The 19,702-nt window shown below is 42.3% G+C and overlaps 1 protein-coding gene across 1 annotated transcript; it reads right to left on the bottom strand.

Annotated features, from left to right (window-relative positions):
* Nucleotides 1-5,385: 5,385 nt before the first annotated feature.
* Nucleotides 5,386-16,845, bottom strand: Nsdhl (NAD(P) dependent steroid dehydrogenase-like; the record flags this gene model as incomplete). Its single annotated transcript, XM_027433108.2, is given in 4 exon segments — nucleotides 5,386-6,190; nucleotides 7,045-7,147; nucleotides 14,967-15,109; nucleotides 16,717-16,845. Coding segments are annotated over 4 exon segments (708 nt in total), but the record flags the coding sequence as incomplete, so codon positions are not given.
* Nucleotides 16,846-19,702: the final 2,857 nt, after the last annotated feature.

Genomic DNA, 19,702 nt, shown 5'->3' with positions numbered 1-19,702 from the left:
ATGCCTCAGCAGGGGGCTTGGTAGCCTCTTCTGTTGGTGCTTTTGCATGGTTTCAGGGCTTTAGAATTAAGGCGGCTTGGCTCCACTCACTTGAGCTTCGTTCTCTACCTTTGTAGAACCAAATGCTTTTGATATGCAAAGATTAGAGGTCCAGGATACTTCTGCCCTACAATCCTACCAGCCAGAGGAGCTCTCTCTAGGTTTCAGCCATTATGGAAGGCTGATTAATATTCCCCTCAATGATGTCCATCCTCTAAGCCTTACGGCCTCCTGTTTTTGTTATATGGGCAACAGACTTTGCAGATGTGATTAAGGATGATAGTCCTGGATCACCAGGCTAGGCTTGAGGATGATCATAAGTGTCTTATTAAGAATAAGTGAGAGAGGAATAGGATAGTATAAACAGAGATCAAAGTAATACACTTTGAAGACAGAGGAAGAGGCCACAAGCCAACAGAACAGGTGATCACTAGATGCTGAAAACAAAACCAGCACTGACAGCAATGGACTTGAACCCTTTGGAATAAAATTTGAGCATTTACCTCTGTCTCTAGAACAACTAGAAAGTATTTTTTAAAATATTGTTTTAAGCCACCGAAATGGTGCTAATTTGGTGAAGCAACCACAGGAAATAAATTCAGGGCTCTCATCCTATGCTGAGGCAAGGGTACACACCTCACCTGTGTGTCCCAACATACAGACCTGAACATCAGTGGTGACACAAAGACTGTCTTTGTTTCACTTGAAAGAACAGGAAGTGATTTGGTAAAAGGTTATGGAGGTGGGGGCTGCCAGCCTGGGGCCAAGGTTCAGCTCTACCCCTAACTGGCTGTGTCTGAGAAAGTCTGCTTTTCCTCTTTGAGGCTTCAGGATTCCTTGCACGACGTGGGGGGGATCATAGACCTTACTGGGAAAAATCAAAGGAGAAAGTGAGTGGGCATTTGTTCCTCCGAGTATTTGGGAATGAATGGGCCTGTTGGCTGAGGAGGTGCCCTGCTCCCCATAACCCCTATAACTCCAACTCTTTGTTCACACTGCTAGCCATTATGGTATCCCTGACATTCTCCCTAAGGTTCCTTTGGCTTTTGGTTCATGTCTGAATTCTCATGGTCCTACCCTTCATCCTCTTATGCTCCTACAGCTTCAAATTACAATAACAAGCCAAGATGCTATCTCTCTTGTCTTCTAGACTCTTAGGATAGACATGCAGGAAGTGAGGGGGCCATAACGAAGGAAATACACTGGAGATGGAGTTTCAAAGAGAATCAGTTGCTGTCTCCCACCCCCCATGAGCTGTATGTTGAGCATAGGAGAATGCTGCTGAGGAAATGAGTGGAGAGTGGCACAAACTAGACTCCTGGGTTATGGGGAATGTACTGTGTATGTTTATCCTATTGATTGTTAAATAAAATACTGTTTGGCCAATAAGACAGCAAGTTAGGCGGGACTAAGAGTCAAAGAGGATTCTGGGAAATTTAGTAGAGAAGTGGTGATCCAGGCAGGAAGTGACATAGCAAGGAGACTCATATTTAAGTGAAGGAGAAACAGGAAAGGTCCTTTTTTCCCCTTGCTCCTCCAGCAGCGCAATGTGATCCACCGGCAAGGAGGGACGCCAATAAGGCGTCCGATAAGATAAGTCTTATAAAATATATAGGTTTATGATAATTAAGACTGAGCTAACAGATGAGAATCCCAGTCATTCGCCAAGCAGCTTTGAACCTAATACAAGTTTCTGTGTATTCATTTGGGCCCTAACTTGGGTGGGCAGCTGGCGTAAAGCTCACACGTGGCAGTGGGGCTCGGCGGCATTTGGCGGAAAGATTTATCGTAACACCTGGGAATGGAAGAGGAGAGTTGGGAGGGAAAGAGAGTATGATGGGAGGATCAGCATACATTGTCTCACAGCAAACCTGGAACCTCTGAAGGGCAAGAGGTCATGGCTTTCCTTTGCATGTGTTCCATGACTTCCATTTTGGACTCATGGGCCATAGAGTGGAATAGATAGTTCAGAGACTTGTAGACAGGGGTGCCCACTGCCCCATTACTTTCTCTCTTGGATCTCTCCCCCAAGCAGGTTTCCCCACAGATGCTAAGCCTCAATTCCCTGGCTTGTAATTTTTATTAGGTCACAGTCTTGTTTGACACGTTGGTAAAAGGCACATGTGAAAGGCTAACTTATGGTACTCAGAGGTTGCAGACCCCACACATGTATGCTGTGACTGAAGCTATGCTCTACCCTAACCTGGCAGGCCATTTCCTTTTGGGTTGCTATTGTTCCTCTAGGAAGACCAAGCCAGAAAAGATGATCACCTGTGCTTACTGAACACCCACTTTGTGCTGGCAGGGAACAGTGGTTGGCTCTGTCCCTAAAGAACTTCTGGCCTGGTGGAAGTGGGAGAAAGCAAAGACAGGGAACACATGAAATGAGGTGAAGTTCAAGAGCCACAGGCTGGGGAACCAGAGAGGAGACAGATAAAGCTAGGATTCTGGGAAGGAAAGGATTGACCACTCTAGACCTAGAGAGAGAGCCATGAAAATACACTGTCAGCAAGCAGGACAACCTGTGTAAGTGCATGGATGACAGGGCATGAGTCAGAGTCATTGTGCAGTTTTGCTGAAATAGAGCATGTTACACTAGTGGGAGGACTGAAAAGGGTGGCTAGGAGAACAGAGACCTGCTAAAGCATTTTTGGTAGTGAAATGGAAGCTATAATTGTTTTAGGTCTGACATACCAGGTGTAGAGACTGGACGGGAAGAGGGATGGATCATCTTGCTGTCACAGCACACCTGAGTCAGGTGCAGATGGGCCAGGAAGAACTAGGTCAGCAGCCATAGAGAAGGGAAGAAGGGTTGAAATGGGTGATCTCCTCAATACACATACAGGGAGCTAACTGCCTTCCTTTGGCCCTGATTCTACAGAGAGAAAGTACCACACGGGAGAGGCAGAGGCTAAGCTCCATGCTCTAGACAGCCACTGTAGGCTGCCAGTTATCAGGAATGGTACAGGTAGGTACAGGACTTGGGCCTGGGATGAGAGCAGGTTATGTCTTGTAGTGGCTAAGGTGAGGATCTAGCTATACTCAATGATGTAGGGGAGACTACTTTAGTGGTTGAAACCATCTGCAGGGATTGTGGACACAGTGTCAGATCCATCCTCAGTCTCAGTTCAGCAAGTTTGGGGTGTGGCTTGAGGCTGAAATTTCCTGGCAGTTGTACTTCCTCCAAATTGGTGTAAAGGGTGAGTGGGTCTGAGTGAAGAATGCAAGGACAGAATAGTCAGCTGGGTACTTAAGGTCTGTCTGGGAGACTTCCCCAGTCTCTTCCTAGTTAACTCACCTCATCTTTCAGGTCTGAGGGGACACTGCTTCCATGCCTTTTTTTTTAGCTTCAGTTTTTACCTGCACCAAGTTTGCTCATAGGTCCATCTCCTGTCCATGATACTCTGGACTCTCCCCTTAAAAAAAGATTTATTTTAATATGTGTGAGGTTTTGTCTGTATGCATGTATGTATGTGCATCACATGCATACTGGGTGCCCATACTGGAAGTCAGAGTGGGCACTGGGACACCAGGAACTAGAGTTGCAAATATTTTGTGAACCTCCCTATGGGTACTGGAACCTGAACTGGGTCCCATGCAAGAATAATAAGTGCTCTTTACCACTGCCCCAGATTCGTAGCCTCAATATTCCCCCTTTTCAATTTTCAACAGTTTTATGTTATAGATTAGTTGTGTGGCCCTGCTACAATGTCCATGCTAGACAAGCAGGATCTATGCCTGCTGTACTCACTGCACAAGCTCAGAGCAGCACCCAGTGAAGATGTGTGGACTACACAAGTAAACAAAAGCCAGTTTGAGAGTCTTGGATATCTCCTACAGGGCTGTATGTTGAAGGTTTGGACTCCATCTCCTGGTGTGGCTTGGAAGTGGTAAATCCTTTAACAGGTATGGCCTAGCGGAAGGAAGTTAGGTCTTTGAGGTATATCCTTCAATGTGATAGGGCACCAACAGAGCGAGCCAACCACATCTCTTCCTTTCAAGTTGTCGATGTCAGGTATTTTGTCACAGTGACAGAAGGCTTACAAAATAGAAGGAAGAATGTATTGGACAATTGTGTTTGACAAGGAACATCTTTGGTCCAATAGCTGTTAACATTTTCGAAGGAGTTTTAAGGCATTTGGTTCTCAGGGTTTGTTAGCTAGATCTATTGCCTTGTTATCCAGCATTTCTGAGCAACTCCTAAGCTCTGTTCCCATCTAAGGTGCATCTTTCCTTTCTGTGATTAACTCTGATTCCTTTCTGAGTATGCCCATTAAATGTTCAGTTCTAACTCATTGTTATGCTACTTAATACTCTCTGGTCCCCCATGTAGGACAGTCAGGAAGAATTTTTTGATATCTTGTCTCCTACTGAGTAAATCCTTAATTGTACAAACTACCACAGGTTGTCCAGACCTACAGAATAAAGGTTATTTCCTGCCTCCCTCTTTAGCTTGACCAATGTCCTACTGCTTCCCAAACTAGCCTTCCCACTTGTGACCTGTACTGAAGTGAAGTTATACCAGTAAGTGCAAGATACAGTATTATTTCATATATGGTCAAGAAACACGACATGCTGCTGAAAGCTGTTGCCTGAGACTGATCTCTTTATTCTGAAATGGCAATTGGTTGGTCTCCATCAGTGACCATTTCTCCATCCTTCAAGTCCAGCGTCAATGCAGAATCTATGCCACTTCAGTTTGTTTTATATAAGTACACAAGTGCATCAATTTTTACCATAATTCAGGGGTTTATAAATATAACTCCATTATTGTAAGACTCACTGGCAAAGATGGCATCTTATATACATTTATGTCTGAATACCTTGTCAGCTCAGCATGGTCTCTCCCCAGACAGAGCTAATAAGTCAGCAATACAAACTGAATGACTTTTATACTTTTATTTTATTTTCTCCCAATTGCCTTCCTACCTTTGAACAATGATGAAGAAGAACTTAGAATTCTTCAGGAATACATTTTAATGAGTTCAGAGAACAGAAAACACTAGATTGTTAGATGGGCTGTACTCTTTGGAAGATGGCCTGATAATGTTGTTCTGTGAGGTGAGCTGCAAGGATGTCTGAAGCCCATTAAGCATCATCTCATTAAGGAGTTTCTACTCAAACATCAGGCAGAAGGCCAACCTCCAGCTTACTGCAAACCAGCCTAATATCCCATGTTATAAGGAGCTGACCAGTCAACACAGCACACAAAGTACAATATTAGCACTCACTGTATCACTACTGACAACTAAAGACCACCACTAGATTCTGTGGATGAAGGGAAATGTTTTATGGAAAAACAATGCAGGCAGACACTGCAACCATTTTTTAAAAGAGACGCTGAAAGTATGCAAGGCAGCAAGGAACCAGGAGTGGATTTATTCTTAGGGATTGGGGATTGGGGGGTACAGTCATCAACACTTCTAACAATTCTACTGTGATCACATGAAATGTATATCTGAAGTCGTATTCTGTGTTTATAATTTCTGTTTTGCTTCAACTTTTAAGAACTTGAAAAAATGTTGTGGTTTTCAGTTTAATGTTGGTATACTCAGAGTTGTCTTCATGATAACAATATGGGAGAGAGAAGTAGGGGTTAGGAGAGAGAAAGACCAAAGCAGTAGATTATGCACCTGCCTGCTTTAAGGCCAATGCTATCCTGGAAAAAATGCCTCCTGTTGTTGTCACCTCCTCATGGAGGGAGTCAGGCATGCTACCATCTAACCAGCAAGGGGCACATAGCTCAGAAGAAATGCAAGTAAGGATATTGGTTCATCAGAAGAGAGAAGAAAACTTATTGGTGAGGGCTTGGGGCACGTCACTTGCCCTTCCGCAGGTGGTGAAAACTCTGCACTGTCCTTTCCACGGCATCATCCATGGTGACCAGTGGCCGGTACCCGAAGAGCTTTTTTGCTTTCTCACAACTGTAGTAGTGGAACGTACCGGCCAGTGCCACACGCATTGGTGTAAAAGTTGGCTGAATTTGGATGAGAGGACTGACCACCATCACCAGTAGAGAGAACAGGAAAGCAAGGTAGTAGGCTACCCAGTAGGGGATGTGGTACTTGGGGGCCTCATAATTGAGGCCTGTCAGCATGCGGGACAGGAACGTCCAGAAAGGGATTGGCTCATCGTTGGTAATGTGAAATGCCTGGTAAAGGAACACGAAGTTAGACAGGCCTGCACAGCTGCTGGGGTGAACATGGGTCTTCAAGTTCTACTAGCTGATGGCTCCATTTACAGCTCTTGCTGTGGGAAAGCAGGGGCACACTGTCCTCCCTGCCTTATCTCTTTTGCAGGACCACTAAAAGGTGAGATGTTTGTTATGAGGCCTTACATGCCTAGCTGCTGTAGTGTATCACAGTCTGTCTTAGATTCTCAGAGTGGGCAGTGCATGAGGGCAGAGGGAAGGTGATACACATTCTACAAAGAGGCCAGGACTATAAGTGAAGTCTAGCTTGCACTTAGGAAGTTATTTTTGGTAATTATAGCCCATGGTAAAACTCTACAGCTTTATCTTTGCATGTAACAAATGGTCCCTATCAGATCTTTCAAACATGTTACAAGTGTGAAAATGGAAAAGGTTCACAGGGAGAAATAAGCATGAGTGCTTAGAAGGATTACAGAGTTAGCAGTGAGAAACAAAGAAGACAGGTGAGCCTGAGAAGTGGAAGGCAAGGTGGGGGCAACAGAGTAGGACCTCTCAACCCTGTTGATTTCTGAGTGACTCCATTTATATCACCTGCTAGAGGAGTGTCAGGCCTGAGCAATATGAGCCATGTGTGGGCGGTGAGGGAGAACAGAGATCTGAATATGAGGAGAAAAGCGAGAAGTAAGCATCTGACTAATGTACACGTGACCAGGCCTGGAGTGAGCACGGGAGCTCTACAGAACAAAGTCCTGAAGCTTGGCTCCTCGATTTTGGCAGTCCAAAGTAATCTGATGCTGCAATGACGTAGAACTTCCCAGTGGGTCCTAAACTGCTGGGAGAAGCAAGTGTCTTACCTTCCCACCCAGCGCTGCATCTTGGGATAGGTGCTCAGCTGCCAAGATATGTCCATGAACCACATTCTCCACAAAGGTGAAGTCCACTAGGTTCTTCCCATTTCTGTAGGTATACAAGAAGTATTTCAGTTGTGGTGAGTGTTTGGCTATCAGCCCCACAAAGCCCTAGCACTGAGACATTTGAGAGACTAACCTACTTTTATCCTAACAGTATCTGCCTCTGGTACACCTGAGTGATTGCAACAGGTAAGGAAACATGGCCATGCAGAACTACTGGGACTTTGGGGGGCAGTAGGATATTGAAGGACCAAGCAATGAATGTGAAACTGTGGTGTCCTGAATGCCCCCACATTATCAGCAGCAGTGTGTCTTGGGCTGTGATTTGGGATATAGACCTTGACCACTTTCCCAGGATACACCAGGCCAATGGTTTTCCAGTTTTCTCTCGCTGTCTCTGAAAGCCCTCAAAGTCTTAAGTCACAGCATCAATGAGATTTAATAATTAAAGGAAGACATGACAAGGGGATAAAGAAGAAAGAAATGTAAAAGGTGCTGGGCATAGTGGCTCATGCCTTGAATCCTAGCACTTGGGAGGCAGAGGCAGAGGCAGGGGGATCTCTGAGTTTCAGACCAGCCTGGTCTACAGAGTGAGTTCCATGGCAGGCAGAGCCACATCGTAAGACCCTGTCTTGAAAACAAAATTAAGAAAAGAAAGGGCATGTTTAGTAGCCAACCATGCCTGCTGTCATTCTCTACTTTTTAAACACATTAACTGCCTTGTATATGCAAGGAGTCAAGGGTCATTGCTTCTCTCCAGAGCTTCAGCTCCTTTTCTGGTTTTTCAAGATAAGGTTTCTCTGTATTGCTTTGGAACCTGTCCTGGCACTCACTCTGTAGACCAGGCTGGTCTTGAACTCACAGAGATACACCTACCTCTGCCTCTCGAGTGCGCGTTCCACCACCCACCCAGCTAGCTTCTTTAAATTCTAAGCAGGAACACACATCTTTTCCCAGTGTACCTGAAAGAGTGTACAGAACTGAATAGTATCCTTCCAAAACTTACATCACTCTGGAAATTGTGGAGTTGACCTTATGTTGAAATGGGGTCTCTGCAGATGAAATCACTTAAGGTCAGACTAGGGTAGAAGTCTTGGCTCAATAATTGATGTCTTAAAAAGAAAGGGAAACTTGGCCACAGACAGCACAGAAGATGGTCATGTGTAAAGGCCGAAGAGGTAGGAAATGCACTGGCATGCAAGGAGCAGTAAGGAGCCCACAGACGCCTGGAACACATTCTTCTCACAACAGCCAGAAGGAGCCAGTTCTGCCAATAGTTGCATTTCAGACTTCTGCCTTCCATAACCAAGAATCAAGTTTTGTTGTTGTAAGAACTATTTGTGGGAATTTGGGATGGCAGTTCCAGGAAATCAACATGGAGGACAATGGAGAATATCACATGTATGGTCTGAATGTTTGTGTTCCTTCTATATTCTTGGTAGAACTTAATTCCTAATGTGCTGGTGTTCTGAGGTGGAAATTTTGCAGGGCAATTAGACCATGAAGAGCTCTGCCCTCATGAATGGGATCAATGCCCTTAATAAAAGAAGCTTGAGGTCCTGCTCAAAGACACCTGAGGCCTGGGGACTGTGCATTGTGGATCCCATCCCAGTGGGATCCTGCCCACCTAGAGACTGCCAAGGCCCCGGTACCACTCCTGCCTCCATCCACGGGAAGAAGAGAGACATCAGAGAGGACCTGTTTGCACCCACCTAAAGGAAACCTTGGTCCCGTACCCACCAGGAGAGGAAAAGACCCCTTCTACACCCACTAGAAGAAGGGATGGGAAGAAGACAATATAAAAACACATTCAACAACAGAAAAACCAATATGACACCACCGGAGTCTAGGGACCATAAGACCTGAACATCACAATGCAGATGAAGCAGAAGAGAATAACCTTAAAAACATCTTCATGAAAATGATAGAGGCCCTCAAAGAGGATATGAGAAAATGCCTTAAAGAAATGGAAGAAAAAACAAACCAAAAAATACAAGATATCCACAAATCTCTCAAGGAAACAGTTCAAGACCTAAAAACTGAAATAGAGACAATAAAGAAAGCACAATCTGAGGGAATGCTGGAAATAGAAAAGCTGGGTAAATGATCAGGAACTACAGATGTGAGCATAATCAACAGAATACAAGAGATGGAAGAGAGAATCTCAGGAGTTGAAGATACACTAGGAGAAATAGACTCATCAACCAAAGATAATCTTAAATCCAACAAATCCCTAACACAAAATATCCAGGAAATATGGGATACTGTGAAAAGACCAAACCTAAGAGTAATAGGTATAGAAGAAGGTGAAGAAATCCAACTGAAAGGCACAGAAAACATATTCAACAAAATCATAGAAGAAAACTTTCCCAACCTAAAGAAAGACATGCCAATGAAAGTACAAGAAGCCTACAGAACACCAAATAGAGTGGACCAAAAAAAAATCCCCTTTCCAAATAATAATCAAAACACCAAACATACAGAATAAAGAAACAATATTAAGAGCAGCAAAGGAAAATGGCCAAGTAACATATAAAGGCAGACCTATCTGAACTACACTGACATTTCCATGGAAACTCTGAAAACCAGAAGGTCCTGGATAGATATTCTACCTACACTAAGAGACCACGAATGCCAGCCCTGACTACTATATCCAACAAAGCTTTCAATCAATACAGATGGAGAAAACAAGATATTCCATGACAAAACCAGATTTAAACAATACATATCTCCTAATCCAGCCCTACAGAAAGTTCTGGAAGGAAAACTCCAACCCAAGGAAGTTAACTACAAACAGAAAAACATAGGCAATAAATAATCCCACTTTACCAACAGCCAAAAGAAAAATGGGATGGAAATCCACACACAATTCCACCACAACCACCAAATCCAAAACAAACGAGAATTAACACTCAATGGTCATTAATATCCCTCAATATTAATGGTATTAACTCCCCTATAAAAAGACACAGGCTAACAGAATGGATATGAAGACAGAATCCATCCTTCTGCTGCATACAAGAAGAACATGTCAACTTCAAAGACAGGCATTACCTCAGAGTAAAGGGTTGGGAGAAGATTTTCCAATCAAATGACCCAAGAAACAAGCAGGGCTAGAAATCCTAATATCTAACAAATTAGACTTCAAACTAAAATCAATCAAAAGAGATGAAGGAGGTCACTTACTACTCATCACAGGAGAAATCCATCAGGATGGAGTCTCAATTTGGAACATCTATGCCCCAAATACAAAGGCATCCATGTTTGTAAAAGAAACATTACTAAAACTCAAATCAAACATAAAACCACACACACTTATAGTGGGAGACTTCAACACCCCACTCACACCACTAGACAGGACCACCAGATAGAAACTTAACAAAGAAACAAAGGATCTGACAGAAGTTATGGACCAGTTGGGTTTAACAGACATCTATAGAACATTCCATCCAAACACAAAAGAAGATAACTTCTTCTCAGCACCACATGGAACCTTCTCTAAAATTGATCACATACGTGGCAACATAGGAAAGCTACACAGATACACAAAATTTAAAATAACCCCCTGTATCTTATCAGACGACCATGATTTAAAGTTAGAATTCAACAACACAAATTGTAGAAAACCTATAAACTCATGGAAATTGAATAATGCACAATTGCACCATCCCTGGGACGAGGCAAAAAAAAAAAAAGAAATTAAAGATTTCCTAGAATTCAATGAGAATGAGGACACAACATACCCAAACTTATGGGACACTCTGAAAGCAGTGCTAAGAGGAAAGTTCATAGCACTAAGGCCCACAGGAAGAAACTAGAGAATAGTCACAGTAGAGAATGAACAGCACAACTGAAAGCTCTAGAACACAAAGAAGCCAACACACCCAGGAGGAGTAACACCAGGAAATAATCAAATTGAGGGCTGAAATCAATAAAGTGGAAACTAGGAAAACAATACAAAGAATCAATGTAATGAAGAATTGGTTCTTCGAGAAAATCTACAAGATAGACAAACCTTTATCCAAACTAACCAAACACAAACAGACATTGAGGAAATCCAGAGAATCATCAGGTCATACTTTGAAAACCTGTACTCCACAAAATTCAAAAACCTAAAGGAAATGGACAATTTTCTGGATAGATATCACTTACCAAAATTAAATCAAGAACAGATAAACAATTTAAATAGACCTATAACCGCTAATGAAATAGAAGCAGTCATCAAAAGTCTCCCAACCAAAAAAGAAGCCCAGGGCCAGATGGCTTCAGTGCAGAATTCTACCAGAAATTCAACGAACAGCTAATACCAATTCTCCTCAAAGTATTCCACACAATAGAAGGGAAGGGTCCTTGCCAAACTCTTTTTGCCAGGAAACAATTACCTTGTTACCCAAGCCACACAAAGAAACAACTAAGAAAGAGAACTGCAGACCAATGTCCCTCATGAACACTGATGCAAAAATACTCAATAAAATACTGGTAAATCGAATCTAAGAACACATCAGAGAAATCATCCAACATGATCATGTAGGCTTCATCCCAGGGATACAGGGATGGTTCAACATACGAAAATCCATCAATGTAATCCACCATATAAATAGACTGAGAAAGAAAAACCACATGATCATCTCACTAGATGCTGGAAAAGCCTTTGACAAAATCCAACACCCCTTCATGATAAAGGTCTTGGAGAGACCAGGGATAACAGGAACATACCTAAACATAATAAAAGCAATATACAGCAAGCCAACAGCCAAAACCAAATTAAATGGAGAGAAACTCAACGCAATTCCTCTAAAATCGGGTACAAGACAAGGCTGTCCACTCTCTACATACCTCTTCAATATTGTCCTTGAAGTTCTAGCTAGAGCAATAAGACAACAAAAGGAGATCAAGGGGATACAAATCGGAAAGGAAGAAGTCAAACTTTCACTATTTACAGATGATAGGATAGTTTACATGAGTGACCCGAAAAACTCTATTAGGGATCTCCTACAGCTGAGGAACACCTTCAGCAAAGTGGCAGGATACAAGATTAACTCAAAAAAAATCAGTAGCCCTACTGTATATAGATGATAAACGAGCTGAGAAAGAAATCAGAGAAACATCACCCTTTACAATTGCCACAAACAACATAAAATACCTTGGGTTAAGGCTAACCAAACAAGGGAAAGACCTGTATCACAAGAACTTTGAGTTTTTAAAGAAAGAAATTAAAGAAGATACCAGAAAATGATAGGATCTCCCATGTTCTTGGATAGGTAGGATCAACGTAGTAATAATGGCAATCTTGCCAAAAGCAATCTACAGATTCAATGCAATCCCCATCAAAATCCCAGCACATTTTTTCACAGAACTTGGAAAAACAATTCTCCACTTTATATGGAAATACAAGACCCAGGATAGCCAAAACAACCCTGTACAATACAGCAACTTCTGGAGACATCACTATCCCTGACTTCAAGCTCTATTATAGAGCTATAGTCCTAAAAACAGCTTAGTACTGACAGAAAAATAGACAGGTAGACCAATGGAATTGAATTGATAACCCTGATATTTACCCAAACACCTATGAACACCTGATTTTTCACAAAGAAGCTAAAGTTATACAATGGAAAAAAGAAAGCATCTTCAAAAATGGTGCTGATATAACTGGACACTGGCATGTAGAAGACTGCAGATAGATCCATGTATAAAACTTAAGTCCAAATGGATCAAAGACCAGCCACACTGAATCTCTTAGAAGAGAAGGTAGGTGATACCTTGAATGAATTGGTACTGGAGACCACTTCCTAAACATAACTCCAGTAGCACAGACACTGAGATCAACAATTAATAAATGGAACCTCCTGAAACTGAGAAGCTTCTGTAAGGCAAAGGACACAGTCAACAAGACAAAAAGAGCCCACAGAATGGGAAAAGACATTCACCAACCCCACATCTGACAGAGGGCTGATTTCCCAAATATACAAAGAACTCAAGAAGCTACTCTCCAAAACATCAACTAATCTAATTAAAAAGTGGGGTATAGAAAATAGAGAATTCTCAATAGAGGAATATGAAATGGCTGAAAGACACATAAGAAAGTGCTCAACATCCTTAGCCATCAGGGAAATGCAAATCAAAACAACTCTGAGATACCATCTTACTCCTGTCAGAATGGCTAAAATAAAAAACGCCAATGACAGTTTATGCTGGAGAGGATGTGGAGAAAGGGGAACACTTCTCCACTGCTGGTGGGACTGCCAACTTGTACAGCCACTTTGAAAATCAGTATGGTGACTCCTCAGGAAAATGGGAATCAGTCTACCACAAGATTCAGCAATTCCACTCTTAGACATATACCCAAAAGAAGCACATTCATACAACAAGGACATCTGTTCAACCATGTTCATAGCAGTGGGGTTCATGGTTATTATTTGTAATAGCCAGAACCTGGAAGCAACCTAGATGCCCCTCAACTGAGGAATGGATGGAGAAAATGTGGTTCATCTATACAATGGAGTACTACTCAGCAGAAAAAAGCAATGGAATCTTGAAATTCGAAGGCAAATGGATGGAACTAGAAGAAACCATTCTGAGTGAGGTAACCCAGTCACAAAAAGACAAACATGGTATGTACTCACTCATATATGGATTTTAGACCTAGAGCAAAGCATTAGCAGATTAAAATCCACACCGCTAGAGAAGCTAGGAAACAAGGAGGACCCTAAGGGAGACATACATGGTCCCCTGGAGAAGGGGAAAGGGACAAGATCTCCTAGGCTAAGGAGGAGCATGGGGGAAGGGAGAAGGAGTTAGAAGAAAGAGAAGGGGAGAACAGGACATGAGGGAGCAGGAGGATCTAGTCAGGGGGAGAACAGAGGAGAGCAAGATAAGAGATACCATAATAGAGGGAGCCATTATAGGTTTAAAGAGAAATCAGGCACTAGGGAAATGTCCAGAGATCTACAAGGTTGATCCCAACCAACAATCTAAGCAATAGCTAAGAGGCTACCTTAAATGCCCTTTCCCTATAATGAGACTGATGACTGTCTTATATGCCATCCTAGTGCCTTCATCCAGTAGCTGATGGAAGCACAAGCAGATACCCACAGCTAAGCACTGATCTGAACTCTGGAATCCAATTTTAGAGAGGGAGGAGTGATGATCAAAGGGATCAACACCAGGCAGGAGACACCCACAGAAACAGCTGACCTGAACATGGGGTTGCTCATGGTCCCCAGACCGATTGCTGGGAAACTGGCATAGGACCAATCCAGACCCTCTGAATGAGGAGGTCAGTTTGGAGGTCTGGACATGAATGGACTTTGGGAGCCCTCTCCACATCGAGGGATGCTCTCTCAGCCCAGACACATCGGGGAGGGTCTAGGCCCTGCTCTAAATGATATGACAGACTTTGAAGATTCCCCCCCCCCCATGGAAGGCCTCTCCCTCCCTGGGGAGCAGATAGGGGTTGGGATGGTAGGTCAGTTGGGTGCAGGGGAGGAGGGGAGAGGGAACTGAGGTTGACATATAAAAGAAGCTTCTTCCTAATTTAAATAAAAAATAAATAAAAATGAAGTTAGAAGAAAAAAAAGAGGCTTGAGGGATCCTGTTCGTTCCCTGAGCCACATAAAATACACAGCAAGTAAGAGGATTAAACCCCACGTTCGCTGATGGCTGACCTTGGACTTCTCAGTTTCCGTATCTGTGAGCTGTGAGTTACTCTTGTTTGTGATGTTATCCAGGCTATAGTATTTTGTTCCAGAAGCCTGAACAGATTCAGACTATTATACAATGCTGCTTGGCACACTCAAATTATTATTTGCATGTGTACTCACACAGTCTGAAGGGGACAGAATGAACAATGGTAACTGCCTTACCCAATCATAAACTTCATTTTGCCCTTTCTAGCTGCATCAATTAGGATAGGGACTAACTGGGGGTCCCTTGGGCCGAAAATGCCATGAGGACGAATGGCTGTGGTTAAGAAATTCTTGTCAGGGTTGTTGGCATCCAGTACTTCCTGAAAGAGAGCAGTAGAGAAAGGGCCCAGTGTAAGTCTTTTCCAGAGCTAAGATGGTCCCTTACTATGTGTGGAGTACTTCCCGTTAGAAGATAGATCAATGACATACTTGGTGTATGTGCAGGCCACTGGACAATTATCTGCCTTGGGACAAGATATCTCACATTACAATTCTGTATCCCATCTATCCATGAAAAACCAACAATGAAGTAGAAAACTGGCTAACACCTGAGAAAGCTCAGATTGTATTCAATGGCTTCGTACACATGCTGCCAGAAGGTGTATCCTGGCTTCAATTTATGGAAGAGGTCTGAGAGTTCTAGTTAATGGGGTAAGCTTAAGCCTCCAGTAAGGCTGCTACCACCAAAAGAGCTCCTGCATTCAGTGGCATGTGCAAGGCTTCAAATCTACTCATTCACTATGTAACAAATAGTTCAGTCAAAAACAGGCACATATAGTTGGGTAGTTAGCTCAGTCAGCAAAACACTTGTCTTGCAAGCACAGGGACATATATAGATTATAGTTCTAGCTACTTTAAACTAGTTATCAATTGAGTGAATGGCAACCAGAGCTTCGGGACCCAACTCCCCTCAAATGCTGCTAAGTGTCTGTGGTGCTGAGGGGAGTGACCAAGCCTTCAAATGGACTTTGACAAGGCTATCTCTATAGAGTTTGAAAAGTTCCTAGACCAATCCCAAAGATGGCTTATTATTATTAAGAGGGTTTAAAGTGGTGTTGATCTTGTAAACAAGGTAAGTTACTGCTGAAGTCATCTCCAGTTTTTCTTACTTCTAGTTGAGTATCCTAAATCCATGCCAGTGACACATTGATGACTTGAGCCCAGGCTTCCATCTGGAAGTCATGAGCCAACTTAGCTGTGGGTTGGAAGCCTAGCATCTCAGGTGACATTGCACAGAGCCTCTGAGTTAACTATTATTATTTGGAGGCCCATGGTAGGCTTTGGTCTCCCTTAAGCCTAGTTCCACAGAACAGGAGGGCATAGCCTGGACATAGGATTTCTTAACATAGGTGAGAACAGGCTCTGCTGTGATTTCCATGTGACTGTGTCCTTCTGAGTGAGAACAACCAGAACATTTCAGTGTAGAGCCTCAGTTTACAAGTACCGGCTTGGAGAGCAAACCTCATTGTATGTTGTGCTACAAAGGCCTAGGATACGTAAGTCCACAGCTGCCCAAGTAACTGTGGGGGTACAGGGGTACCCCAACCTGCAGTACAGAATTTCCAGTGTTTTGGAAACTTCAATGCTCAGCCCACAAATTCTGCCCAACACATTCACATGGAAATTATGGGATCCCTAAGGAAGATTGGATCTGTGTATTTTCCTATAATCTGGAGACCGTAAGAGTGCCTGTTGTATTAGATCATTTTGGAGAGTAAAGGAAATAGTCCCTATAAAATACTGAGAACAGTATCTGGCCACATTAAGTCATTTTGTCCTCTTGAAATTTAATTCCACACATGAATTTACATCTCATGTTGGGTACTTAGGTCTCAAAATACTAACTTTCCCATGTTCAGAGGCATTTTTTCTTATGAATGGATACACCCGATGTTTTTGTTCATTTAACTGGCTTTAAAGTACATACTCTCTCCTGTAAGATCTTGGTCTCTGTGTAGTAGTCAATGGGCTTCATGGCATAAGGGAGGTCTTCAGTTCCATTTTTTATGTCAACACCCTCAAAGACGACACTGGCACTGCTGGTTAAAATGAGTTTCTGGCAGAGAAAGATTTAAAGTAAAGCACAAGTCAGGAAATATTGCTATTCCAACTGCCTAAGAGTCATATATGAGCAAGCCCTATCCACAAGGCACTTCCAAGTCACCTGCTGGAGTGCCTTTTCTTTTACATCTTCTAAGATACCTCAAAGATCACCACCTTTGTAGCCATAGGGACTTAAGACACATTCTGGTATTACAATCTAAAATAAGTTGATCTCGTTTTTCTCCAATCCTATCATGTCTGAAGAGAAAACAAAACTAACACTATTCATGGTAGATTCCTATGGGAGAGAATCTCCATGGAGGGAGGGATGGACTACCAACCAGTAGGGAAAATTCTGCTTGCAAAATCCCACTGTATACTCTAATACCAATCTTGCCATGTGAACACAAACATATGCATATGCACCTAAGCCATGCTTTGCTAGTAGAGGCAAGCACCTAGTATGTGTAAGGCCCAAGGTTCACTCCACAGCACCATGTTAAAAGGAAGGAAAGAAGGAGAGAGGGAGGGCAGGCAGGCAGGCAGGCAGGCAGGCAGGCAGGTAAGCAAGCAAGCTAGCTAGCTATATTTTAAAGGAAGATGCTCTCTTCTGCAGATCCCTAGATTATATCATTTTGGTTAAGAGCAGTTCATCTGATACGGACACTATTAGCTCCCTTTATTTCTTTTATTCTACATCATTCTACAAGTCCTAGCCAGAGTGGTAGAAGACAAACACAAATTTATAATGTTTTTAAAAACAAGAAACTAAACTAATCTCTCAACCTTCTTCATGCTTCAACCCTTTAATACAGTTTCTCATGTTGTGGTGACCTCCGACCATACAATTATTTCGTTACTACTTCCTAACTGTAATTTTGCTACTGATATGAATTGTAATGTAAATATTTGATATGCAGGATATCTGATATGTGATCCCTGTGAAAGCATCATTCTACTCCCAAAGGGATCGTGGCCCATAGTTTGAGCACTGCTGTAGTAGTAGATGATAGAAATAAAAAGATACAATGCCTACCCCTCCCCCCAAAAAACATGGGCAAGCCTACAGAAAATATTAAGAGTTCAGCAAACTAGCTGAATTCAAAATCAATATAAGGAAATTAGGAGCTGGAGAGATGACTCAGGTTAAGAGTGTTTAGTGTACTTGAAATAAACCTGAGTTGGGTTCCCAACACCTATATTATATGGCTCACAACCACTTGTAACTCCAGTTCCAAGGAGATTTGATTCCTTTGGCCTCTGAAAGCCCCTGTACACGCATGTGTACATGCACACACACTATCACACACACACAAAAATAAACACCAAAAAACCCCCAAACCCCTAGGAGATATAATATGAAAATTACCTATATTCTGAAACATTAGCAGGAATTGAAAATGTAGTATGTTGGTGATTAACAAATGATGGGGTACAAAGGAATAAATTCAACAAAATATGTAGAAAACCTTTGTGAAGTACAGTACAATTATCACTGAGTTATATTATAGATTGGGAGATATTTCACATTCATAGATAGAAGACTCAATGTTAGAAAGACATAAGCTCCTTTTTAAAATTACCCAGAATATAAATGCAATTGCAGTAACAATCCTAGTCAACTTCATCAAGGAACTTGACAAGCTGATTTTACAGTGGATGAGAAAATTTGAACAAAGGGCTCAGAACAACTAAGGGATCATTAAAGAAGTTTGTCAGGGAGTGTGTCCTGCTAGATACTGACACAAATGCTGTGTCCAAAGTATGTTGCAGGCAGCATATATTTACACAAAGGTTGGATTAAGCCATCAGCATGCTAAACTGATTATTTGGAAAAAAAATCGACCTTGACCCTATTGCATATAATTATAGATTTCTGGTTAATTAGATTTAAATATGGGAAGTAACACTTTAATTATTTGAGATAAAATACTTTGAAGACTTTTTTGGTTTTGGTGTTAGAGATAATGTTCCTTACATCAATTTCCTTTTGGCCTTACACACCAAGCTATCTACCCCCTTAGAGGATGAACAAGAGTTGTATATATCAAGATGCATAAAGCTCAGAAACTTAATATTGGTGGAAAAAAGTTTCAGAAAGATATGTTCAGTATATTATTGGTATAAAGTTCTACAACATGCAGGGTAACACCTTATACTGTAAGTGTATGGAATTAATAGAAATAACAAGCCCAGATTCAGAACTGTTGCCCAACATCAGTGAAGAAGACATAGTGACAGTGAGGAAGGGGGCCCAGATGGCTTCAGTTATGCTAGTAGCAAACACTTTGCTGTTGTATTGTTCTGTGCCTTTGATTTAACCAACAGCAGTGTGGGTGCTTCACAGAACTCCTGGAGTGGAGTGTCTAGATCTTGGCAGCAGAAGGTCTGCTTTGATTCCCATCTCTTTTATTTATTACCAGAGACTTTGCTTCGTCCCTGGTTACCTAAGAAAAAAAGTAGGTGACAAATGCAGCACAGCCAAGTTCTTGTTGAGCATAAAGCATAGCTGGGCTGCTTTCACAGTTGGTCTGATTGTCAACTTGATGGGGTTTCAAATCCTCTAGGAGACATACCGCTGGCCATGCCTGTGAAGGCATTTCCACAGAGCTTTAGCTTATGGAAGGTAATCCACCTTGAATGGGATCATGGGCTGGGGTCCTGAACAGGAAGAAAGGAGGAAGTCAACTGAATACTGGCATCCATCTTCCTCTTTCCTGCTTACAGACGTAATACCATTACCCAACGGGAATTTTAACTGATGGGTATCCAGAAGAGTTCCCCTCTCATCCATTCTTGTTGGGTCAGTTGATTACTGGGAACTGGCCAAAAGTACCCAGGAAAATTATTGGGAGAAAGCTCCTGCTCTC

Source organism: Cricetulus griseus, chromosome X, assembly GCF_003668045.3.
Source record: "Cricetulus griseus strain 17A/GY chromosome X, alternate assembly CriGri-PICRH-1.0, whole genome shotgun sequence".
In the NCBI taxonomy this organism is placed as follows: domain Eukaryota; kingdom Metazoa; phylum Chordata; class Mammalia; order Rodentia; family Cricetidae; genus Cricetulus; species Cricetulus griseus.
This window is presented reverse-complemented; position numbering and strand designations above follow the sequence as displayed.